At 42.0% G+C, this 25,848-nt stretch overlaps 2 protein-coding genes across 5 annotated transcripts in view; both read left to right on the forward strand.

Annotated features, from left to right (window-relative positions):
• The first annotated feature begins 113 nt into the window (after positions 1 to 113).
• Positions 114 to 25,848, forward strand: part of LOC115570025 (probable enoyl-CoA hydratase) — a 53,768-nt gene continuing 28,033 nt past the window's right edge. The window contains exons 1-8 of one of the 3 annotated variants that reach the window (XM_030398246.1): positions 114 to 479; positions 2,412 to 2,582; positions 8,322 to 8,419; positions 9,163 to 9,307; positions 17,203 to 17,352; positions 18,881 to 18,996; positions 19,693 to 19,839; positions 22,212 to 22,324. In XM_030398246.1, the coding sequence (XP_030254106.1) occupies positions 338 to 479; positions 2,412 to 2,582; positions 8,322 to 8,419; positions 9,163 to 9,307; positions 17,203 to 17,352; positions 18,881 to 18,996; positions 19,693 to 19,800 (930 nt within the window). In that variant the 5' untranslated portion in view covers positions 114 to 337 and the 3' untranslated portion in view covers positions 19,801 to 19,839; positions 22,212 to 22,324. Of the gene's footprint in view, positions 480 to 2,411; positions 2,583 to 8,321; positions 8,420 to 9,162; positions 9,308 to 17,202; positions 17,353 to 18,880; positions 18,997 to 19,692; positions 21,085 to 22,211; positions 22,325 to 25,848 lie in introns of those variants that run through there. The other 2 variants (XM_030398247.1, XM_030398245.1) reach the window with 2 other exon arrangements.
• bmp6 (bone morphogenetic protein 6) overlaps positions 22,217 to 25,848 on the forward strand; it is a 53,621-nt gene continuing 49,989 nt past the window's right edge. The window contains exons 1-2 of one of the 2 annotated variants that reach the window (XM_030398241.1): positions 22,217 to 22,324; positions 23,979 to 24,447. In XM_030398241.1, the coding sequence (XP_030254101.1) occupies positions 24,039 to 24,447 (409 nt within the window). In that variant the 5' untranslated portion in view covers positions 22,217 to 22,324; positions 23,979 to 24,038. Of the gene's footprint in view, positions 22,325 to 23,978; positions 24,448 to 25,848 lie in introns of those variants that run through there. The other variant, XM_030398242.1, reaches the window with a different exon arrangement.

Below are 25,848 nucleotides of genomic sequence, written 5' to 3' on the forward strand. Positions count from 1 at the left end.
GCACTGCAGGGGAAACAGTTGACCTGTACAGTGGCTCGATGTCGCCCTCTGGTGGACGGCGGCAGTTTTTACCACTGCAATGCACCAACGTGCCTCAGAACCTTGTGTCTTGTTGTTGTTTCTTAGGGAAGGATAAAAACGTTGCGCCCTCATATAAAAGTTGTGTTGAAGTTAGCTCAGCGTTAGCAAAAATAGCATAGTTCGTTGATTAACTTATATATTGCTATTTTTTTGTTTTAAGACATTGAAATATCGCTATTAAATGCGAATGCGCTTATTTTGTCGGCTGTTTTTAGTGATTTAGAGATTCTAGGTATTTCATGAGTGACAGTTACCAATGGCGCTGAGACGTTTTCCGAAGTTAGCACTGGTTTTATGGGTTTACAATCAAAGTAAAACATTTGGACGGTCGACAAAAGCGAGTTTGTCGATAGCGAAGTCCTACAGCACTACAGCGGGAGGTGAAAACACAGGACGAGGTATGTGTGCCTACATGCATTGACTCAATCATCACTGTTGGCGGCAGCAGAGGCCGCGTTGTCAGCACAGACACGACACACCTGAAAGACATCAATAAAGTCTTTTAAGAGCCAACACACAACACAAAAAAGAGGCAAAGCTCACTAGAAAAGCCAATAAACAAGTTCCCCAATTGTGTAATTAAATACACTTATTATTTAACGCTTGTTTGACGTACTATGTGATTGATGAACCTTTTTAAACACCCTGCATGTTGCAGGGTCATTAAGGAACAAGCTCAGGTGTAATAAATCGGATTAAATCAGGGCTCAGTTCCATTAACTGCATCATTTGTACACATTCTTCGCTATTTATGATAGTTGATAAAGAGTCTTTAGGTTTGGACTGTTGGTTAGGCAAAAAAATCTATTTGAAGATGTCAATTCTTTCACACGTATTAGACTAAATGACTCATCAGTTATTCCTCAGTATTTGAAAGTGATCGTTGGTTGCAGTTTTACACGCTAGTGTTTTGGAAAAAAGACAGAAATTTCCACAAAACCCCACAAACAATCATATTTATGTTCACATAGTTAGGCTAGGTAAGTACTATTGCATATGTGAGAAAAGAAAATAGTATAAAGCCTTTCCGTGGCTCCAGGAAGACCTGTTAACACACTGTAATGTGCAAAATTGGAGGAATTACCCTTTTAATGACTCAGTGAGCCAGCAAGCACAATACAAAGGCCTTGAAAGTGTGAAAACCTAAACGGCATGCAATTAAAGGTTCACTATGTAGATCATAGTCATTGACTGATTTTTCTTTTCGGCCCATGACAAACTAAATAAACAAACTCGTTTCTATGACTGAAAAAATGAACCAACATTTAGGGACAACACAAGTTCATACTGTTTCATGTTGTTTGCTTTTGGCGGACACTGCCACCTTTCTATCTTCGAACAGTGTTCTGGGGGCCTTATTTTTCTCTGAGAACAGCTTGTTTACTTGTTTATGGAAACAAAAAACATATTTCTGAGTTTGTATTTTTTTCTCACAGTGCCCCTTTAAAGTCCCACTTTTAGTTTTACTTTGTTGTTAGGATATATTTTTTTAGTAGCTAATTTGCTTATTAAATGACATACTCGAAAATTATAATGACATTTTTAATTGACTCATAATTTTAGAGCTATTCTTAATTGCTTTTGCAGTTTAGAAATGGGTTGATGTGTTATAATGAAATTAATCCCCCATCCAAAACAATTTCAGTACTAAAATGTGATCCTAATGTTCAATATGCCCCGCTGGCTCGCTGCATGTTCCTCACAATAAGAAGTCCTAAAATGTAACTGTGAAGTAAAATGAAATCCCAGCACTACACACAGGTAGTTAAACCGTGGTTCCACCCCCTTGCACACACTGCACTGTGTGATAATTTGTTTGTGGTGTAGCAGAGTAGAAATGGCTGCCTGAGACAAATTGCCTTTAGCTTCACTTCACCGGGTTTTGTTTAGCAGTCTCTTCTCCTTAGAATAGCTTGTGTGAGAGAGGTTAATGCATCCAGTGGCTTTGCTTCCCTGCTGTTCTCTCTTGGATGCAGTTGCCTCTGGCTGTGGTTGACAGCTGGATTCCCTGGGATGACCCCAACAATGTCAGGTCAACTGCTTGCTGCAACCTCGAGCCACAATCACTGGCACACACTGACTTATAAACACACACTGAGTGAGACAGAGTGAGAGCCAAGAACCTCACCTCAGCCCAGACCATCCCTTTCATTGTTTCACCGTCTGTCGCTGTTTCTGTTATCAAGTCTGTCCACATAAAACGATTTACATTCCACCTCCATCCCTCCTACTGTGGGGCTTAAACTTAATGTCTGTGAGTTGGCCTCTCTTTAAGTGTTGTGGTCCATATTGGTTTCTGTCTGTGCATCTTTATCATTCTCTGTCATTAGCTGCGGGACAGACTGTGGTCACGGAGCGCAGGGGGTGCGCGGTTACCGTGGGGATAAACCGCCCTGAGGTGCGTAATGCGGTGAACCAGGAGACGGCGAGGCGTCTGCTCGAGGAGCTGGAGGCCTTCGACAGTGACCCGGACTTGAACGTGGCTGTCCTGCATGGGAAAGGTAAGAGAAGTTTCTTGCTCATTGATTCAGGTGGATTCTCACAGACATATCGCAGAGTGTCAGCCTGTCTTAATACTTGTAGAGGGTTTATTATGTCTCTTTCCCTCATTTTCTAAATTTGGGGCTTCAAAGGAAAGGTTTGAATTTATGGGAAGTATGCTTTCTTGCAGATTAAGATGAGAGGTGTAACACCATTCTTATGTGCATATGGTATATTTGTAGTTAATGCCAGCAGCCAATTAACGTAGCTTACCCCAATGATTGAAAACAGGGCGCAACAGCTATTCTTGCTTTGTACAAAGGTAACAAAAAACACCTACCATAACCTCTAAAAGCTCACAAACTCTCACATCTTATCTTATTTGTTTAATCTGTACAAAAACCAAAGCCTAAAAGCAACTCGTTATGGTTTTACTAGGGATTATGTGCTGGACAAGTTTTTATTTAATATTATTTATTGTTATTTAAAGAAAACAAACACATTTATACATAAATATGCTTGTAGTTAAACAGTTAATCGTAACATTATAATGATGCATCAGCTTAAGTGTATATTCAGTCGATACAGTGAACATGACATATATAACATCAAACCTTCGAGGTCATTTATTTGTAATTATTCATCACAGGGTTGCACAATGAAATTAAAGTTGTTCATTCATGCTACACACATTTTGATCATTAGATTTATGCTGATATAGTAGCATCGCATTTCCTTTAGACTTTAGAAAGATGAATATTGATCTTTTTTATTTATCCCTTGAGAAGAAGAAAGGGAAAGGGCAAGAAAGAAAAAGAAGAAAACACGTTTTCCAAAATGTCGAACTGTTCCTTTGAAATCAGAGAAAAAAGAGAAAATCAGGGCATTATAGGCATTGTAATGGCTAGTTAGATTGTTCGGCCCTTTACTGAAGTTTTAGTTTATTTGAGCATGCCGAGTCCAAGATTTTACAACTTCCTACCTTCATGGTTAAATAAGTCAAGGAGAGCAGTGTCTATAGCCCTTTATTATTATTTTTTGTATCAGCTGAAAAAAATTACATCTCAGGAGTTGTATATTGCAGTTATGAACATTAGTTTTTCATCCGTCATCAGCCTTCCAGCTCTTCCTCTCCTCTGTCCTCAGCACTACATCTACATCTCCATCAACTTCTTCTTTTCCATCTTTTTTTCCAGCCTTTGCTCCACAAAGTTTCTTTAGATCTTGCCGACATGCAGAGGTGACCAGACTAGTGCACACACAGAAATAACACACGCACACACCTGTGAGGTGGCCTGCACTGTGTCAGCCGCCCAAAGCCAGAATCATGCCATGGCTCTTAATAACTCTAAAAATAATCATCAGACACACTGAATGAACTCCTCCCCTCAGTGGAAATAATGTCTTCAACCTGGATCAACCTGTCTGCAGCAGAAAGTGCACTGTGGCCTCAAGAGACACAAGTATATACTTTGTTTGGTACTTCAGAGGTTGGAGCCTCTCCAGATGACGACTGCTGAGTGCCACTAGTCTCAGTTGTGAACAGAAAACTGTGCGTGTGTGTTAGAGAGTAATTAGTTTGTGTTAAATGGGTTAGCACAGTGGGTCGTTCCAGCTAAAGCTGCTCTTCTGTGATTCCCACAATGTCTTTAATGTGCTTTTAATCATCCCACCACACATTCCTGTCAGCAGGTCGTCCTGTAGCGCTGCTCCACTGTAACAAGAAGACTGACCTTCACTGGTGATTAGCAGCCTGTCTGTGTTATGAGATGACAAGCAGGGAGGTTTTAGTTTGGATGTAGTGTTTCTGAAAACATAAGGAATCCATTTTGTTCATATTAGCGCTGACACGATCACTCTCTCAGCTCTCGTTTTTCAGTGTCGACATGTTTTTTTTAACTTGTAAAATTAAGAGTAATTGCTTTCTGCAGGTTTTGAGTATGCTGGCACATATTTAGAGAGTTTGGGATTTGGATTTCTGTGGGCGTTTGCGGTCAGGTACAATCTAGATGTCAGCCCAGCTGTGTCACTACAGGCACATGTTCAGCTGAACTGAGATGAAGCCACTTGTAATGTCGGTAAAGCCTCACTAGTCGCGTAAAAACACATTGTTCAGTCCTGGAATTGGTTTTGATTTGGTTTTACATTAACAAAATTCAGCAGCAGCAACTCATCTGAAAGAATGAGGTCAAGTCTCTGTGCCTCATTCTTTCAAGTTCCAATCGACTTCTTCTCCACCAAACCTGTCTTTTTTTCAGAGAGCATAGGCCTTTTTCACAGGAGACATTTTGACTTGTCATAGTAGGAAAAGCACATGTTTTTACTAATACAACCCTGATTCCAAAACATAAATGGAAACAGATTGCAATCATTTGCAAACAAACTGTTTGTGGTCCCTTGCCCATGTACTAATATCTTTATACAACCATGTGTTTGATGAACCTCCTCCCATCCTTGCTTGTGAATGACTGAGCTTCTTGATGCCCAATCACGATATCATCTTCTCATATATCACCTTCTAAAGGTTTGGAATGTTCCAAAGGTTTTTTTTATCTATATTTTGTTTGGACCTTTAAGGCTTTATTGACAGAACAGCTGAAGGATATGACAGGAAACAGGTTGAGAGAGAGGGTGAGTGACACGCAGCAAAGGGCCCCAGGTCGGGACTCGAACCCGGGGCCACTGCAGTGAGGACAAAGCCTCTGTAAATGGGATGCCTGCTCTACCCACTGAGCTAAACGGTGCCCCGCAAAGGTTGTTTTTAAGCGTTCCATAACTTTCCCAGGCTTTTGTTGCCCTTGTGCCAACTTGTTTGAAGAAATTGTTGCTGGCGTCAATTTAAGAATAAGCATGTATTTTGAAAATATAAGCGTAATGAGGTAAAGTATTAAAGGCATCATATTGTTGCTGTGTTAACCACAGCACTAGTGCAGTGCCCGTAAGAAAAGTGTATTCCTATAAAAAAGTGGGAGGTTAAGCAGCTTTTTCATGGGTGGCCAAATGAGGCTGTGTTTGAAGGTGGGATGTCAGGGATATTTAGGTTTGTTGTGAAATCCGATATTCCAGGGTATAATTGGCTGTTTTTGACTATTTTTGATTTTGCCACTATATTTCATCATAAAAGCTATTTACTTGGTGTCATTATTTTCAGCACAACCTCACATGTGTGACTGTACAGTTATTTTTTTTATTTTGACATACTGTATTAACACAATGGACCTAAAATCACAAAAAAACCATGAAATCCGAGTAGAAAAAGTTAGATTTTTTTACTGTGAAAACGACAAATATGTTTAACAAACCATTTTTTTTTTTTTTTTTTTTTACTTATAATGCAAATATAAATTTTTGTTTATCTAAATGTGTGCATACATTTAAAAAATTTACAAAGTTATATGTAACTATTTACATTTAAATGCAGGCAATGCTCAGGTCTGCCTGTGCTCCTTCCAGCTGAATAAAGAGGTGCACGGCCTGCTCCACATTCAGCTTCTCCTCATTATTCTGACTCATTAAACGAAACGCTTCCGGTCCGTCGCTTCGGGAGGTGGGCCGTGTAGCTAGCGGCTAACACGAACATCCACAGATTCCAATTCCACTTTGTTGTCCGCGCGTCTCCGGATCTCCTCAGACCCGAACAGACTCGGTCCGGACTCGTTTAATCTCATCAATCCACAACAGTCAGTTTAGATGCACAGAACGGGACCGAACCGCCGGCAAAATCCCGGTCCAGCTCGCGCTGCTGCAGGTAAATCCGCTTGTTTCTTCAGGCATGTCGTGGGCTTGAGCTCTGCCGTGATTGGCTCTGGTGCGCGCGTGACTGTAGTGGCTCCGGTGGACAGTGCTCGTGGAATTTGTAAAGCATTTATGAAATACTTTATTAACGGTATCATTGCAGTCCAAACAAATGCGAAATAGCACACCCTTGAACCACGCAGCAGCCATGTTGAAACTCTCAGGTCAGTCTGATCCTGATCCGCAGAGATATTTGAGGAATACACACACACACACACACACACACACACACACACACACACACACACACACACACACACACACACACACACAGACAGAGGTTATTTGCTTTTATAGAGAGATAAGTGAAAAAAGGATTAACAAATTATCATGTTCTCTCTTCTTTTTTTTTTTCCCCTTCACACAGCATTTCAGCTTATTTTGGAATCGGGTTTGTAACATAAGGCTAACACCTTTTGTTATTTTTAAGTGTCCCACTACAGTGTGACAATGAGTCAGTACTGAAACTGAGCACAGCTGAATGGAATTCAGCCATAATTACCAGCCACGACGGCGTAGGCTGGTAGTGTTTTCAGTTTGTGAGTCTGTGTGTGTTTGTGTCATCATAGCAAAATGTAACAGTAGCAGAAGGGATTGTGTGTATTTTCCCAGGTGTTTATAGGGCTGTCTGTCTGTGGACAATGATTGTCACCGCGACACAACCAGGCAAGATGCAGTCATGAAACTCCACAGGATTGTAGTTGAGATCTAATGAAGGCGCAGTTCAAAGTTTGGCGAGGTCAGAGCCACGAGCACTGAGTACTATATTATTGTAGTGATCATTACTGAGTAGTCATGGATCAGAATGTGAACATTGATTGTCGTGGCCGTGTGATCCCATTGTAAGATGGTTTCTAGTTAATTTAATGCTTTACACCTGTTCTCTTCCCACCGTGATTTGTCAGAATGTCTATAATGAAAAAAGGCCTACTGTCATTTTGAAAAGGAAAGGTCTCCAACACAAAACTGAAACTCTTGGAATTGTAAAGCACATGTTTTTTCTACTTTACTACTTTGTTAATTCTCTTGCCACACCTGAGATACATCTAGTGACCTGGTGGAGGGCAGACATGACTGTGAGCACACTTTTGATTGCATCATATTCTTTCTACAGAAGTCCCTATGAAAACATTTTGTTGTGTGTTTAGCATGTTTCATTTTAATAATTGGGCTTAAATTACTTTTTAATGCTTCAGCTTAATCTCCCAATCACTGCTCTTTCATTGCAACATGTCTGATGTAACTGCACTGCACTTTTCAAACTCCTGCAAAGAGTTTATGTCTTTGTGTTCAACATTCAAATGATAAGTAAATAGAGTATCTGTCGGTCTGTTTTACCTCTCATTTCGCTAACAAACCTCCTCGAAGAGTCTGAATAAAACCATCCACCATGAATGGAACAGCTCTCCTACAAGGACAAAGGGGTTTAGGGAGCTCCGTCACATCGCTGCTCCCATAAACAGCATGACGCACTGTTTTTCTATAATTGCCCTGCGCTGACCCACAGCTGTAATCAAAGCTCCCAGTTGATGGGTGTTGCTGGCACATATGTTTGTTATAATCATTTTCATTACATTAAGGAGAGAGGAGGATTTTATGAGTCCCAGGCTGAGCCTGTGACATAGTGTTTGTAGGCCTCTTGGGTAATGTTGTAATTACCACATGAATCCAACGGAAGGGGCTGTGGTTGAAGTATGTTAGTCTTCCATTAATGAGGATATTGTGTATTTGCATTTGTCTGTGCGTGCGTGTGTTTGAGCACATGCATGATCTGTGACTGTGTATTGGATTTGGGCTCTTTAGGGAAGAGAAGCATTTGTGTGCCAGCCAGCCCAAAGCAAGCTGCTATCCAAATTGCAGCCCTCGGACTCCAGCTCAACTTGTTGTTTTTTTCATCCTCATCATTTTCCCTTCCTCTCTGGCTTTCCAGCTGCCATACTTTGTAATTTTGTGGTCTCCTCCAGGAGGGAATTTCTGCGCTGGTTATGATCTGAAAGAGCTGGCCAATCACACAGCCTCCCTCAAATTGGAGCAAGATGTCACCAAGGGTCCCGGTCCGATGGTGAGCACTCATTGGGCTGTGTGTGTGTGTGTGTGCGCACGTGCGCTGGTGAGGGTTATATCTATATTTCCTCATGATCTTAATAGAGGGCTAAAGGTTCCCACAAAAATATAAAGCAGAAGATGTGGGCTGTACTGATTTGGGACGACAGGTAGTGGTAAAAATGTGGGTTTAGGAACTGATATTGAATCAGGGAACTGCAGCTGTGTGTTGTTCATAACAAGCGCATGCTGTGTGCAGAAAAGTCACTGGCACACTGCATTTGCTTGACAAAGAATAAGGATCACAAATGAAGCACTGTAAGCCATAAAAACTGCAGCCTGCATGAAAGCTGTTTGGTTTGCATGTTGAGTCTTTATGATTGAGTGGACCTCCTGTGCAGAAAATTATAACACTGCATCTCTTACAGAATATGCACAGTGCTTCATTTGTTCAGCGACAGCCAGAACTTGGATCATTTGTTACTCTTTTGTTTGACCAGTTTGAGAAAAACATTGGGAAATAAAATCTGGAAAACTTTTAAACCATGAAAAGGCAATAAAAAGCTTGATGTGCATCGTGAAAATATACATTCACATGGATATGCTTCAGATACGCTGTGGATGTATTCTGCAGGAAGTGGTGTTGCTGCCTTTTTAACAATGTGTATCCCCTCTGTGTTTACACTGTTTGAAGCTATACAGCTCTGCATTTATAGACTGTGTGTGTGTGTTTTGATTTACTGATGCGGCCGTTTCCTCCAGGGTCCATCGCGTTTGCAGCTGTCGAAGCCGCTGATAGCCGCAGTCAGTGGCTTCGCCGTGGCTGGAGGGCTGGAGCTGGCTCTGCTCGCAGATCTGAGAGTGGTGGAGGAGAGCGCCGTCATGGGGGTGTTCTGTCGCAGGTTTGGTAAGTCTGACCCCTCATGCTACTGCTGTCTTTATTGCTACGACACTCAGTACTGCTCAATGTTGCACTGTACTTCTACTAACAGTGGTCCTAGGACTGTGCTACTAATTCTTTGTTTAAAAATGCTATTAGTGCCATTACTGCTGGAAGCTTTTAAAATTCATTCAAGATGGTTTTGCTGAGACATTGGGGGTTCTGGGTCCTGTTTAAATGGAGAGTTCATCACAAAAATCAAAACAAAATATTTTTCCTCTTACTTGTACTATTTATCCATCTAGGTGGTTTGAGTGTTAGCGCCAAGTTTTTGGTGATAGAGGCCATAGAGATGTCTGCCATCTCTTGTATATCATGGAACATAGATGGCACTCGGCTCATTGTGCCACATAAGCAGTTTTTATGTTGGAGCTATTTTCTTTCCACCAAACTACACCCACAGAAAGAAGTATACATCTACTCATGAATGAGAGGGAAGAGATGTAAACATTGAGGGCTTCCTCCACAGCTGAGCTGTAATGTTAGCCAGCTCAGTGCTGATGCAAAACCACCCCAAAAATTAAAAACAGACAGTGTATTTTAACTCTTACCTGAAGTGCTTTATATGCATTTGGATTAACTGTACCTTTTGAGGACAACAGAGTGATGTAATGAAGAAGGTGGGAGCACCTTTCTCCTACCTCTCCTGCTACAGCAGTGCTAGTATTGTTAGTGAAACTTTAATTCCAGCGAGTATTATTCCTTCAAGTTTCTCCAATTGATGGTATTGATACTATGACAGCTATTCCACAGTACTACCATGACAACAAAACAACACCACTAATTCATAACTACTGCCGTGACTAAATGTCACTAGTTGTGAACAGTAATATTGCAGCAGTTGTAGTATTAATACTCTACTCCTATAACTACTGAAAAAACTTCTCTCTGCTTGTGCTAGTAGTACAAGTACTTGTACGGCCGCCACTGAAATGAAAACCAGTCCCTGTTACTAGTATAATTTCAGTCTAGCAATGCTGATGGGGATGCCATTTATCTTTCAGTTCTGCCACTGTGAACGCTGCCGGCAGTTGTAATGGGAAACATTCTGCTGTTAAAACTCGTGCTATAGAGGAACCAGCAGACCATCTCTCTTCCCACTTACTCTCCTTCTGCCTGTCAGTGGAAGTATCATTGTTTTTCTTTGAATCCAAGCATACATCATCTGTCTCCTAATGCCAGGAAGTCTACGCTGTTTCTATTTTTCAACTTTGTTACTCTGTCCTCTGTTATCACCCCAGCCTTCTCTTGTTTTGTGAGGACGGAGTCACGGTACGATAACACCAGTGACTGTGACCTTCTGGCATCTCAGCCAGAGTCTGCTGGGCAGTCTTGATAAGTAGGAGAGGAAGCCACCGACTGCCAGGTTTCCACTGCGGGGCCAAACAGGGCTTACATATTATTTATGTCACACAATTTCCTCATAAACAACATTTTCCTTTTTTGGCGTCTTGTAGCCTACTGGCACAGTTTGCCCGCTGACTCGGCTATAGTTTTAAAAGAACAAGTAGTACTTTGGATCTTGTGTTGTAAACACTTTAAGCTAATCCTGATCCCAGCAGGTCACGGTTGGCTTTACTATGTAGAAGTGTCTCATGTCGGACCATTGCAGCATCTCTCATATAGCTGTCATTGCTTTAGCCATGCTGCTAGAGGGTTTAAAATACGACCATAGTGTTTATAAATACAACTGTTGTACTATAATTTACTGGCAGTACTAGATTTAGAGTGTAAACATGCAGGGCTTATCATCTCAGGCCTGTAATTTAACAGGAGAGCATCCTGGCAGTGCCGTCATCGTTCTGTCTGTCCGACTGTCCGTCCTCCCACACTGTCTGGTGGCAAGTCTTCAGTGCCAGGCCTTGCTCCAGTCCCTGCAGAGGTACTTAGGAGTCCATCTACCACCATTATTTTCGATGTTGAATTACTTTGAAATGATTTATACAATAGACTAAACAACCGTCACAATTTAATGCTCCATATTAATGGAAAAACTGGGAACACGCCTCGAGTTAATCACTAGGGATAGCTGTTGAACTTCACTAGTACTTAACAAATGATTAGTGAAATATCTAAATATGTCAAGTACTGAAAACTGGCATCAGTAAGCTTGATCATCTTGTCCTGGCTTTTGTATGGATGCAACATGACATGCGCTGACCATCCAAACACTGTTGCAGACCAATAATTGCAAATAGAAGTACAGATTAGAGGAGACACAGGAGAAGATGCATAATGCCTTGGTTATAAGTTTTTTTTGCCTTGGTTATAATCTGTGCATCTGTGACAAAAACTGACAAACTCTTTTTAACATATTCTAAAATCTCAGTCTGAGCTCTGCGTGTCCCATCAGGGATGAAATTAATCCAACGCCTGCACTCAGACCTCTTCCATCAGCTCAAAACTATGTTTGGGAGTTAGAAATGAGCATTGCTGCGGTTTCAACACATTAAGTTGCACATTTCCTCCCAGTAATTAATTCTCTGCCTCTTGATTGCCACATATCTTCAAAGCTTGTTTGTCAACACATTTACGTCGTTTCCCCAAGCTTAGTTAAAGCCACTGTGGTTTTTCATTCAGATGTAGCAGAGTGATTATTACTTTGACTCCTGGTTTTTAGCAATTTTGTAGCCATGCTCTGCATAGTTGAATGCTGCACAACCATCTTGACACTATCAAGCCTGTAGTGATTGTACTTAAAATCCTGGAGTGGGTGAAAAAATCCTGGGGTCACACGTAGTCACAAGTCCTTAAGTTTATAAAAAAAAAAAAATAGATAGACTTTTCACAGTGGAAAAGACAGCAATATGCATTTAAACTTTATTTCCCCAACATTAAACAATTGAAAACCAAACTTCCCTGCCCATTTACATCAATCGCTGCACTGCTTTGTGGGACGTGCAGTTTATTTAAAGATCCTGTGTTTCTTACCCATTATTTCCTTTTAATGGTTGAATTCTGTAACCGTTTTGGGGTCGGGCACAGATGGCAGCAGCCGAAGGGAATCCCTGGTGGCTTTGGAGTCCAAAAACCCTCAGAGGCTCACTGCACTGCTCTGATGTGGGCCAATAGCAACCATAAGGATCTGACAGCTTTCTGGCACGTGATTGGCTGTCGAACCTGCGGCTTCCTGTCTGGGGCCCCTCTTCCCCACCGAGGAGGAAATGAGAAGGAGGAGATGGTTGCGTCACAGGGGTCTGGTATTAGTGTCTATTCCTCGTTGAATTTTGAGAGACCTGAATGAAAAACCACCATGCTTACCTAATTCCCTGATGTTATTTTGGTTTCTTAAACCAGAGGAACATCACACAGCAGAAAAAGAAGTTGGCACCGGAAAAGGAAACTTAAAATACTCCAGTAATTCTTCATTCAAGGATTTTTCTTTAAATGGTGAGGCTAAATCAGGCAAGCATGGAGGTTGTTCAGGATTGCTACGATAGTACTCCTCTGATTTTCCCGTTTTGAAATAGAGACCCTTCAGATACACACACAAATCAGTCATGTCCGTGTCTCCTCCCTCTTTCTTCCTCTCAGTTTTAAGTCCTGTCTCATACCTGGACAAGGGACAGATGAAGAGGGCCAAAGAAGAAGAAGAAGCCACATGTTGAAACGAAGTCAAACCTCAGGCCAAAGCTGACATAACATGGGCCAATTAAAACACCCGCTCAGTGAGTTTGAAACTGAGTGACATAGTCCAGGGGTTACATCATCTCGCCTCAAAACGGCACAGCTTTTGAAACTTCAGGTTTCTTTTCTAGAGTGAATGGACACAGCATTGGAGTACGGAGACGATTTTAAGCACATTGAATGATGGCAAAATATAGGCTCTCACAAATAAGTTCGTGTTACAACTCACGTTGGCTAAACTCCCTTAACTGTAGTGACTTTGGGGCAGATTGGGATGCGATCATGTTTAAACATTGACGTGATGTTGCCCTTCTTACGAGGTGCTACACGTCCTCTGCCAGTTTCATGGTTTAAGGCCCTCTTTGCTGCCTTGGTGGTCTCACAAAAGGGTTCCCTGCAAACTGAAGAATACACAGCCCTGGTATTAACTCAGTGGGTTAAATACATGAAATCACGTTAACTGTGTTGCACTCATCTTTGACCCAGCCCAATGGGAGCTACGTCCCTTCATTCCCAGCGGGTATTTCAAAGAGAGCCTCCAATTGAAGGCCTGCTCTTTTCCCTCTGTCCATTTAGTCTGGAGTTGTCCGGAAATCGTTAATCCACATCAAACTTAATCGCATTACCCTCATGGGAGGCTATTGTAGTGGGTCTTGCTTTGATGTGGCGAGGATACCAGCAGTACCAGCAGCAAACTAGAACACTTCAGTGTGTCGTGTTTCACACTCTGTTCACAGGTTATTAGAAGCTGTAGATGGTGGATGCGATGTCCCGTGGAGTGTGGTCTCCTCCTGTTGTACTCGGCAACCAAAACAGAAAAAAGTCATCAATTTTGTATCTGATATTGGTACCAGGTCCACAATGTGTTTAGAGGTCAATGAGGGGGTCAGCTACAGGTCAGAAGTCTTTTAGCTGGTAGGGAGTTGATAGTCCATTTTACAGAACTCCCACGATACTGCTGCAGACAAGACTTGTTATCACATATGCTTTGCTTTTTACACTGAACTAACACCACTGGCACAAGGCCGCCCCAGGTATCGCTTCCTGCCATCTTACCCACACGGACCTCGATTTGGCCCTGGCAATGCCATAGTTCAGGTTCTAAAAGGTTTTTAAAAAGCCACTGTGCGTTGTAGTCAGCTCTCCTTTCAGACCATCTAAAAAAGCACCTGTATCATTAGTTAATCAATACAATATATAGCACTTATAAACTTCATATCACAGATAAATATGACTATATAAGAATTTGTTATAAATTGTTCAAGTATCAAAAATTGGCTGTGCTGGAAAGTGTAATGGAATACTTTAATTGTCTGTTTTAGCAAATGAGTCCCCATTGAGGATTCCAAAAACCCAAATTCTGAAGAAGACTAAAAATGCAACTTTTTGCGATGACTCGAGTTGGATTTGGGAAGAGCTCAACTGTGCTGTTATCAGAGGCTGACACATTATACCAAACACTGCAGCAAGGAGATAAAATACAATGTTTGTACTCTCCTCCAGACTTCTCCTACATGCCAGTCAGATAAGCTGTGATGGTCCTGTGATGCAGGAAGAGAACAACCTAATGATCTAGTTATTAAACAATAGGCTTTGCTGACAAATGTTCAACCTTGCTAATAACAAGCCACAGTCTTGACAATGGGCTTATCTGCTTTGAACAAGAACACACAGGGCTCCTGTGCAAATGTTTAGCTCATTATTAAAGGCCAACAATGACAAATCCACACTTTTGTTTCAAGGATACTGACTATCTCCTATCAGGATCACTTCCTAACATTTTCTTCTATGAAATTTAGGATAGGGGATCAAAACCACCTCTCTGCACTTCAGCCATCTTCTTTCAAGCCAAGCATGCCTTTTGTGTTAAACTACTTCAAGGAGGTGCATGCTCCCAACCTCCCACCGCCCATTCATGTGGGACAAAGCACAGGTCTGTGTAAATTCCCTCAAACAGGACACATCAGAGACGGGACTGTCTGACAGAGAAAGGAGGGTGAGGGTTGGAGGTGCAGGAGACGAGTGCTGTGGATAAGAGGGGAGATCCTTCCGGTTGCTGATAGCAATGGTGCCAACAGCAGCACCAAAGACAGACAGACTGGAGGTCAACCTGCCTCTTTATCTATCAAGAGCCAGGCTCTGTCTTCTCGGCCTCATTACACCTCAGTGTGCTGCTTACTGTTTTCTAGCAAATCTCCTGTCTCTTTCTGTCATTCCTTTTCGTTCTTCTTTCTTTTCCTGTAATTGGAGGGGGTGGCGGTGCTAGACACAATCTAAAGAAGCTTTTTGCACAAATCAACTTTCTGTCACTGAGGACTCTTGCAGTGATTCCTCACCAGAGCTACATGTACTCCAGAGGGTGCTCCTACACTAGGAGTAGCTCAACAAATTTGATAAACAAATACAAAAACACACAAAGAAACAATGAAATCTGAAATACTGTGTCAGCTGTAGAACATGGATTGGCTTTTAGAGAGCAGAGAAGGCTTAACAGAAGATATAATTTAAAAAATAAATAAATAAATAAATGTTCGCTTAAAGTAATGGACAAATTGTTAGCTTAAGCTAATAGATAGAAGTGTTCAATAAATGTAATGGATACAATTGTGAGACATTACTTTTAGCTAAAAGGACAATAGCGGTGGGGTACTTCAAGACAACGTGTGTGTGTTTCAACTGTGCAGACTTTCTTGTATAGGAATGCCCTTGTGAAATTTAAGTGTGTGTAACTACATGTGTTGTTTTAGGACAAAGCTCCACAGAGTAAAACCTTGGCTGAAACACACTTGGTTGTTGTCTCAGTCAATATTGAAAAGACCTTGAACCTCACACACACCTGCCCTGCAAGGATCTGTGCTATTCTTACGATTAAACTCCAGCAAAAGGGAATTCGGGCATTTCATCGGCTCTGCCAGTGTGCTCTGTAATTCACTTTTCAGTAGAATACATTCCTGTAATGGGGGATGACTGAAAATGTGAGTGAAATTTAGTATTTGCGGACAGTATAACACCCTGCTCCCCCACCTAATCACAGTCTTCTGTCTGTCAGAGTGCCATATGTGCTGACTGCCTGAACCCAAACCAGGCCCCTGGATTGGTCGCACATGTATTAACGCTGGTATTCCATGTATTCCAATTTAATTCATTTCAATGACATGGACAAAGAGAGTAGCTTGCAGAGCATGAATAGAATCACAGTATTTCCACGACTCCCTACCGAATGAGAGAAGAGAGGAAAAAAAAAACGCTGAAAGCTACCATGATGATTTGGGGTTATGAAAACATGTCCGACACATGTGCTCTCAATAAGGGGCGGTCAAATAGAATCAGCGACTTGGAGGAATTAGGGAGTCGGGATTGTGGCGTGGAACTTGGGAGCGCTGAACGGTAGAAAGTATGCCAGTTCCAGCTGGTGCTCTTTAGAAATTAGGACAGATGCCAGAAGCTTACTGTACCTTGCAGTATGCTCTCTCTCTCCTCTTGTTTCTGTCCCTCGCTTCCCTCCCATCCTTCGTTCTCTGTGGTAGACTCAGTAATGCAAATGGGTCCAGTGAGACTGAGAGTAAGGAGGAATTTGAATTTTCACGTACTGACAGAAGGAAAACAGTCACAGTTGAGGAGTGAAATTGTTCAAAACTTTGTTCCCCTGACAGCAGCAACCTAGAATAATGCGTGCAGTATGTTATGTATTTCTTAGTCTTTCTTTGACTGTTTTCACACAGCTGAAGTGTCCTGAACTCAATTCAGTGACACACTGGCCGACATTTCCTTTCACCTTTTAGCAGTTAAGTGATCCTGATTTTTGTCTAAAAACGGCCACCCCTATATTCTGGATATACTTTTCACTTGTGCAGGAATCCAAATGTAAAAGAACAATTGTGGAGCAGGAAAGTGTAGGTAATTTAAGTCTGTCTGTAATACAGACCACTTTTAGGGTGTAAGACAGACTGTAACTCATTATTTTCATCATCAAACAACCAATACATTTTTTGGGGGGGATTTTACTGTGAAACAAGATGGTGAAAACAGTGGTCTGAGATGTAGCATGGAATAGTTGTAAACGTGTTTTCTCAGGGACTACAGCTAAAAATCAATTTATAGCTAACTCTTTGACCCTGTCAAATAAACAAATAATTGAATAATTATTTTGGATTCTCTGCAGTGCTAAGCAGAAAACTCCTTTGGTACTCCTTGTGGCACAGAAACATGTTTTACACTGAGCATCTTTCTTTCAGGAGTCCCACTGATTGACGGAGGCACAGTGCGACTCCCCCGTCTCATTGGTCTGTCACGAGCCCTCGACCTGATTCTGACTGGACGACCTATCGGAGCACAGGAGGCTCTTGCCTACGGACTGGCTAACCGAGTTGTTCCAGATGGCCAAGGTATTGGAGTTAGTTTTGATTATGTGTTCATCAGGGTTGTGCAATACATTAGATAGGGCTCATATTGTCAAGGATCAGAGAGTGTCATGCTTTTTTAGGGTTTGTTTTACTTCATCTTTCATCAGGTGAAGCAACTTTCCAGATCAGGAGCAACTTTGACTCATTAAAATGTGGTCTGAAATTGGATAATATTTTTAACCCTGCTACTGTACATTGAGAAACTTGTGATATTTAATGCTACGGACACATTTATTTTCCTAAATGGAAAGACAGACTGAATTATGTTTATACAAACTACAGTTATAAGTTATTTGAGACACTCAGGTATCTGTCTCAATTTTACCAGGTTTCTTGTCTACAAATAGATAAATGAGTTTCATGATCAGAGTGTAAGACCATATTTACATTACGCAACTTAAAACTACATTGTCATCAGTCTTAAACATAATTACCAATCACTCCAATAGTAGTGCTTTTTTGTTTATCCTGTAGTAGTCATATACAACCAGAGTTTCTGCTCATAACACGAAACACAACAAGTAGGTGGTTAAGACAAAGAAAATGTAGGGATCGTCCATTCCATTGCCGCATACAAGATGTTAGTGGTATGTTTACAGTGGGTTGTAGATTTTATTATAGGTCATTCGATGGCAAATGTTCAAGATGTGAAGACCAGATACGGAGGAGACTGGAGGTCCTCCGTCTGTTGGGGTGGGAAGTAGAAATCATTACTCACTGTGAGGACGATTCGTGTGTATAGCACAGAGAAACAGGCCTGTGACCCAGTTTCTCTCAGGAAACAGTTTTTATAGTCTTATAGGCAAGATCAGACAAAAATCATATATAATCTCAATTTGTTCCAGTGAATCTGTTCTCTTTATTTGGCTCCAACACCGCGCTGAAGCCATAACTCAACATTAGCACTGTTCTACCCTTACTCATTCAAGCAGCAGTTTGAGGATTAAGCTATGCACGCATTTCAATATGGCATTTCCTCTATTATATTAATGCATGAGCACTCCCGTATCCTTAAATCCCAATAAAGCCTTTCCATGTGCGATTCTCACATTCCCTCTCCTCTCTCCTTGGACGTTAAAAGAAGATTAGCTTAATTCTTTTAGGAAGTTCTTCTTCCCACAGTCGAGCCTCAGCCTAATTGGCCTCTCTGAGAGATGATCACTTAGCGCGGGTTTAACATCAGAGGGATGCGAAGAAGTAGCAGCTCACCAACACACAAGCAGTGCATCAAAGTATGGCATCATGAGGCGTAGTTTTTTCCATAGGACTGATCTGGATGTGGTCCAGCGCTTTGATGTGGCCGAGGAGGCAGAGTAGCACGGGTAAAAGCTCAGAGAGACAAAGCAGCACAAAGGGACTGGGGATTCTGGATTTTGTTATAAGAGAAGGGATTATCCACCTGTATACATTTCATATGTTATAAATGGCCATATTGCTAAGTGGGTGAATACTTTTCTGCATTTGTTCATGTATGTGACTGTGTTGGACTGACTTCATGTTGCTATCACAGCTTTACAGGCTGCCCTGGAGTTAGCAGAGCAGATCAGCGCCTTCCCTCAGCAATGTCTGCGGGCCGACCGCTCCTCAGCCGTGTACAGCTGCTATGACGCTCCCTCCTTCACACAGGTACACCTCACGTAGGAATTATATCATCATACCTGATCTATGATGCTACCATTTCAGATTCACATGTCATATACGTACAACAGAATAGGAAAGTTACAGGTTAGACCTTTCGCTAATTTACTGAAATAAATCCCAGTCATAGTGCAGTGTATTGCATCGGAGATCATTTGACATATCTGGTATACTGTGTTGGTTACCCAAACTGTTTTTCAGTTATTTTCCAATTTGGTAACTGTTACTAGCTAAATGTATTTTTTGCCTTAAGAATATTTTTATCAGGTGTGTTTGCGAGTCAAAGTTTGCGTGCACATAAGTTCTGATTAGACACATACACAAAACCCTCTTTTGAAACTTTCAGGATGTTGTGAACTAAAAGTCAGAGTGCTGATTTTTCTCAGGGAGTCCTGACTCAAATTGGTTGTGAACCACTTTAGCACAATTCCATATTAAAATGTAAATTAATGTTGTTGAGTTGTGTACTTGCAGTATCCCAAATGTTCTCAACAGTATTCAAACCCAGAGAAATCCATACATTTGTTGTAGGTTGAGGGAAACATAAGATGATACTTCATACACTGAGGAAGGAAGCTGGCAAATTAGCCTTCCCAAATTGCCAGGTTGGGTTTATTGTGTAAAAATGTTTTGTTATGCAAAAAAGTTATTTTTAATTAACTTACCTGTTCGTCCTCTGTCCAGGCCATGCAGTATGAGATTGACCATGGCGTTCCTGTGATTCCGTCAGAAGCTGTCGCCGGGGCAACCAGGTTCACTACTGGAGCAGGGAAAGGAGGAAAATTCTCGTAGGATTTAGTTTACGGAGGCCTCATGAATTGTGATTTTCAGGTGATCTAACACATCTTGCTGCATCCATGTTGGAGGACCATGTTTATGTTTTTAAACATACATTGAACTCAGCCGTGTCAACAGTACTGAACAAACCTGATCAGTTTTAGACCAAATTCTATCCGGTTTGATCTTGTATTCTGACACTGCCTGCTCGTTACTGAGCCATCCATATTAGCTTGTTAGCTATGCATCACTTCATACATTTCAGAAGTAGATATGGTGAGTAGTAGCTCCTACAAAGTCTTTATTCTGCAATAAAATTGTACTGAAACGGTTACAATGTGCACTTTATTCATCCTGTTGTATTTTAGGTTTGATTCTTAATATTTAGTACGGGTTTGTGTTTCAGTTGTGAGCAATATGCTCAGTTGTAATAAGGTACATCTGAAACACTAGCAATATAAGACATTATATTTGAAAGTCATGAATTGTAATTGTTGTACAGAACTATTTTCCCCTCAAATGTTCAGTCCCAAAGCCCTACATTTCATGTAGCAGCGTATACACAGCTGTCTCCACATGAAGGCCGTTTGGACTCTGATGGCTGGGAGTGGATGGGGCTCCACATCAAGTATAGACTGAGGCTTTAACTTTCATTTTCTTGATGAAAAACACACACTGTGTTCCCCAGAATTGGGTTTAACCCAAATGGATTAAACTAAAGCAAAGTGTATTTTTTTCTTCAACTGAATGTACTAATAGTTTGATTTTCATTATTTGTGAATTATGAACATACATGTTGTTTTAAAGAAATTGTCTTTCACCTTTTTGAAAAAATGTATTGAGCTGTATGACTGAGAAATCTTTATGTAACGAGTCGTGTGGAGCTATAGGAAGGCTGCGACCACAAAACTAATCCAACACAAAAGACTAAAAAGGCATCAAAAGCACGAAACCTGCAGCAGCTCGCCATTGTTCCTTTGACTGGAAGAACACTTGATTACTGGGATAAGACGTGCTTTGCGTTTGTGTGCGAGTGTGACCGAGTAACCATAGTGATATACTGTAATTATTGCAGGAGAATCAGCACTTCTTGTCAGATCTATGCCAGGTGTAAGCATTCCTATGGTTTTGGAGCACACTTCCCCTTAATTTAGCGTGTACGGGGACGTGTGTGTGAGCGTGTTGTGTTTGTGTGTCACACCGGCACACATGCGAGATTGCCTGTGTGCAAACTCTTTCGTGACCTTTTAATGCTCTTTAATAAAAATGTCTCGCAGGAAGACTGAAGACCAACTAAAACCCAAGATGTATGGTGACGTGTGTGCCTGTGTGTGCGTAGAAGAGAGAGATACAGACAGACAAAGACCTCATTAGGTCTAGGAGGTGTCCTGTCTAGACAGTGTGATGACAGGACACAGAACCTCTGTTTAATGTTTCCTCCTCCTCCCTCTGCTTCCAATTCACCCAGCATTCATACACACATCACCTGCTCTGCCTCTGGGGATGCGCACACACACACGCACACATACACACACACACACACAGTTGCTTAATGTCAAGGGAAATGTTAAGGACATATAGAAGTATTTAAGTGCTTTTTTTCGATCCGTGTCAGCCCACTGTGTGCAGCTTCTTTAGCACTGGATTGTTGTGTTAGGACTAGGAAGCACAAAGGAGGAGGAAGCTGGATGTTTTTGTGCTGGTTCGTGTTTGTTTAATATGACACATGCCCAAAGTTAATGTTCCATGAAGTGTTTAAAACATGGATTCCATGAGGTGACTCGTACGTAGCACCAGAATCACCCATTTCCTTTCATAGTTTTATCCGCAAAGGGACGACTTCCCTTTTTTTTGTTCAGTGCGAGAGCCAAGAGAGCATTTTGAGGAAAACTCACCGTTCACTGGATCATTTCCAGTGTAAAACGTTGCTCAAGCCACTGAATCTGTATTAGAAATCAGGAATTTAAGCAAATGGGACTTTGAGTCCAAAAGAAACTAAAAAAGCTGATAAATGACAACCTTGAGAGCACTGGTTCTCTGTCAGCCCAGTATAGTGTCTTTAGTCATGGTTCTGTTATTTTAAGAGCTTGATCAGCTGGATTTTTCTCCAATACAGGCACACAGGTACACAAAGAATTTTGACTCAATGAAGTTTGAAGGCTTTGTGCATCTTTTTCATAGTGTCTAGACTGGACTTCTGCTTGGAAAAACATTTTACTTGCAACAAAACTTTTAGTGATAATGACAAGAATTGGTTTAACATGCTTCAAAAGGACTTGTGTGAGGTACAAATGTGAAATTTTAGCTGTATGACAGTGAGATTTTGAAATCTATCTCGCAGTCTGTGTGTGCGAGTGTGGCTGCGTGTGTCCTTTTAGGTGGTGGTATGTGCAGCTTTGATGCTGGTTCTCACTCTTCACATGCAGATAAGATAGGCTCTGGCAGCAGCAGCAGTAGCAGACACAGAGAGATATGGACACCTTTGGGCCTTATCACCAGGACCATCACAGACTGAAGGGACCACGAAGACATAACACAGGTTAGGATGGGAGGAAGAGGAGGGAGAGAGGGAAATGAGGATTTTAAAGAATTCCTTGAGGTTTCTGGGACATGTTCAGTTGTCATATCCTAGTATATAGAATTAACATAAGCTGTTATAGCATGACATTGAGAAGCAGGCATTTTTCTAGTTGGTGCGATTTGATTGCTTGTGAAGGGGCACTACGTAGTTTTGGAGAAGAAATTCAAACTTATTAATATTTACTATGTTAATGAGGTATTGATACAAACTCAGAAATATTTCTTTTTCCCTAACTGAATGAACAAGCTAATGTCAGAGGAAAATGACGTTCCAAGAACACAAGCTTCAAAGATGGCAGGGTCCGCCAAACTTTTCTTTAAGGTTTTGTTTAAGGCATAAAAATCAGTCAATGAAGATGTTTCTCCTCTGATTAAAATGTCTTCCCCAAAACTACATTTTAACACAGACGGATATTTGAATGTGCAGACCCATCATGTCGCTGGTTTAATATTGAAATGATACACAATTAATAGCGTATATGATGACCCTCGTGCCTGAGGGAGATCAGATCACTTGTCCTCTGCAGGTGCTGCGCGTCATTGCCTGCTGTTTCCCACTCGATCGTCAGGGGTCGTGCCTCAACTGGGCAACATTTATTCCGCCTGGTTGGAGTGGACGCACACCTTGGGTTCTGGATGTGTAGAGATGTAGCCCATGCTTCATTATGGCACATCTGTCGATTTAACTGAAGTGCGTACATTTTAAGATCCGAGCAATACATTCAACTATCCAAACCTTTTGAAAGAGAAGTTGAGCCTGAATGTAAGAAGCTACTGTGCGCATATTCTTCTACAGAAAACCAAGAACATCTGGCCGTTATGAAGTTTTACCCCCATCAGATCAATGTCTTACAAAAGTTTTTAAAAATTATTAACAATTGGACCTTCGGATAAAGTCGTATCACAGAGACTAAAGAAGTTCAACAGAAACTTCATCAGCAGTGTGGATGATCGATGTGGAGTGACTGTGCGCTCTAAAGACAGCAGTAACTCTGCGGCGGACAGAATATGGAAATATGTTAGAGTTGTCCTTGTAGCCTGAAGAGCTCCACCTCTGGCTCAGTGCGCACGGAGTGGGCGGTTTCTGAACACGCATACACACACAGACGCACGTACACGCGCGCGCACGCATATTATGGACTGCAACCTGCGGATTCCTGTTACTCTCACACACACGGCCTGTAAGAGTAGGTGACCGTCACTGGGACCACTTCCACTGTTAAAGGGCGGCTTTGGTCAGTGCGCATCGTTGGAGAATCATACATTTGGGAGCGCAAACAGTAAAATGGCTTCTTTCAGAGGACTTGGTAGTCTTTTATTGGAGAACTTCGTGTCAAACGGTGTCTTTTGACCGACTTACCGGAGCGCTCAGAATAAAGTTTCACATGGTGCACTTTATCCTGAAGCAGCACAGCGCGCCACGGGAATCAGAAATGAGAGCAGGTCCGACGCTTTTCTGCGCATTTCTCTTTAGAAAGTATTTCAAATGGCTTGATACACGAGTCGTTTCTGCTTTTTGATCTGCGGCTGAGACAGATAACAGCGCGCTCTCGGACGGACTTTGGTTACCATTGCGCACATTTTTTTTAATTTTTTTTTTTACGTTTGGATAGGCGACTGAAGCTCCAAGCCAGACACACTTGGGACTCCGGAGAGCACAGCGGGACAACACCATGACCAGCTGCTGGCTTGCCTTGGTCGGATTGTGGTGGAGCGCTTATTACTGCATGTTCCTGGTCGCGGGGAGTAATTATTCACTGGATGGAAACAACGAAGTGCACCCGGGTTTCATCCACCGGCGGCTGCGGACGCACGAGAAGAGGGAGATGCAGAAGGAGATCCTGTCCATCCTCGGGCTGCCGCACAGACCGAGACCGCATTTGTCGCACGGAAAGTACAACTCCGCTCCACTTTTCATGTTGGACTTATACAACACGATATCTAGCGAGGAGAAAAGCCCAGTGGAAGGCGCGCTGGACCGCTATCAGAGCATGCGGACGACCCAGAGTCCACCTCTGGCCACATATCAAGAAACTGCCTTTCTAAATGACGCAGATATGGTGATGAGCTTCGTTAATTTGGGTAAGTTCCTTGAAATTTTTTTTGTTTCATGGATGGTTTTTGTGCGTAATTGCGAGATGTTTTTGTTGGATGGATGAATCACACAGGAAATCTCACCGTGCGAGATTGAATTAAGGGTGAACAGGTGTTTGGCACAAGCAAGACTGAAGTAAAGGGTCGCTCGGAAGAATCTTACACAGCAGATTTATGTCAATTTATCATGACGAGGAAGGCATTTTTAAAAATCAAGCATCTTAAAATACAGCTTTTGTAGTTTTCCAAGTTGGACCTGGAACTCAAAGTTTACCCACATTTTAAGGACGCTAGACGCGCATTTAGTAATGGAGCATGAACTACCTCATTGTGTTAGCCACACAGTGGCCTGTCACTCCCTCATGTCCTCTGTGGGTTAGAGAAACTGTTGAGGTATGTATTGTTTCCGAGTAATTTATTGTTACGCGTCCTTTCTCAGGATTGATCGGCCCTCCGCTCATTTATAGGACCGAAATTCTGTGGCCAGTCTTGCCGTGCAATCTACTGCATGATTTATGTCCCCGCGGGAAAAATTGACCTCGTATCCTCAGCAAACCATCAACCACCACCGCTGGTATTTGTATGTAAAGGGCTATTCCTGCCGTTGACCTCCAGCGGGGCAGTTGCGGTCTCCGTGCGTAAACTGCGTCGCATTGTTTGTGTTACCCCAGCAGATTTGTCTTTAATTAGCCCCAGTGACGATAAAGAGGGACACTTTAATCATAACGAGTTTGGAACATAAAAGCCAGAGGGCCTTCCTTCCATTAGCAGCTCCAGTGTTTACTGGGAGACTGTAAACAGAGCGCCTGAAGATAAACAGAGTCAGACGCTGGTGGACAAGGAGGCTTAAACCCAGATTGATTGTCATTCTCCTTGGGAACTCGGGGCATTGTCATGATCCGGCCATGAGAACAGTGGGAATGTATCACTGCTGAAGAATGTGCTCTCTTTTTTTCTCCCCTCTTGAAACAGGAAGTCCAGCAAATATTTAATCCCTCACCTTTATCAACTATTTAATAGTAACCTAGTGCCACACATGAAGAAGAGAATTAGGGCTGAAGTTTGAAAATGCAAATGTTTCTCTACTTATTGGTCCTGTGAGTATTGGTATTGCAACATGCAGTGATGAAAACCAGATATTCAGACAGAAGGAGGCCGTCGTGCTGGTATCAAATATCGAAGCCCCTCTGTTGGCTTCTGTGTGGGGGTGTGATGGTGGCGGTGGTGGTGTTTGTGTGTCTGTGGTTTCGGTATTCCTGTGCTGTGTAACTTTGGGTTTATAGTCCTGTGTTGTTGCACATCTGGCTCTCCACTTTGATTAATCGCGTCCTGTGCATCTTTTGACGATTCCCTCAGATTTCTGCGGTGACCGGGGGATTAGGTTGCCAT

The sequence above is a fragment of the Sparus aurata genome, chromosome 19, assembly GCF_900880675.1.
Source record: "Sparus aurata chromosome 19, fSpaAur1.1, whole genome shotgun sequence".
In the NCBI taxonomy this organism is placed as follows: domain Eukaryota; kingdom Metazoa; phylum Chordata; class Actinopteri; order Spariformes; family Sparidae; genus Sparus; species Sparus aurata.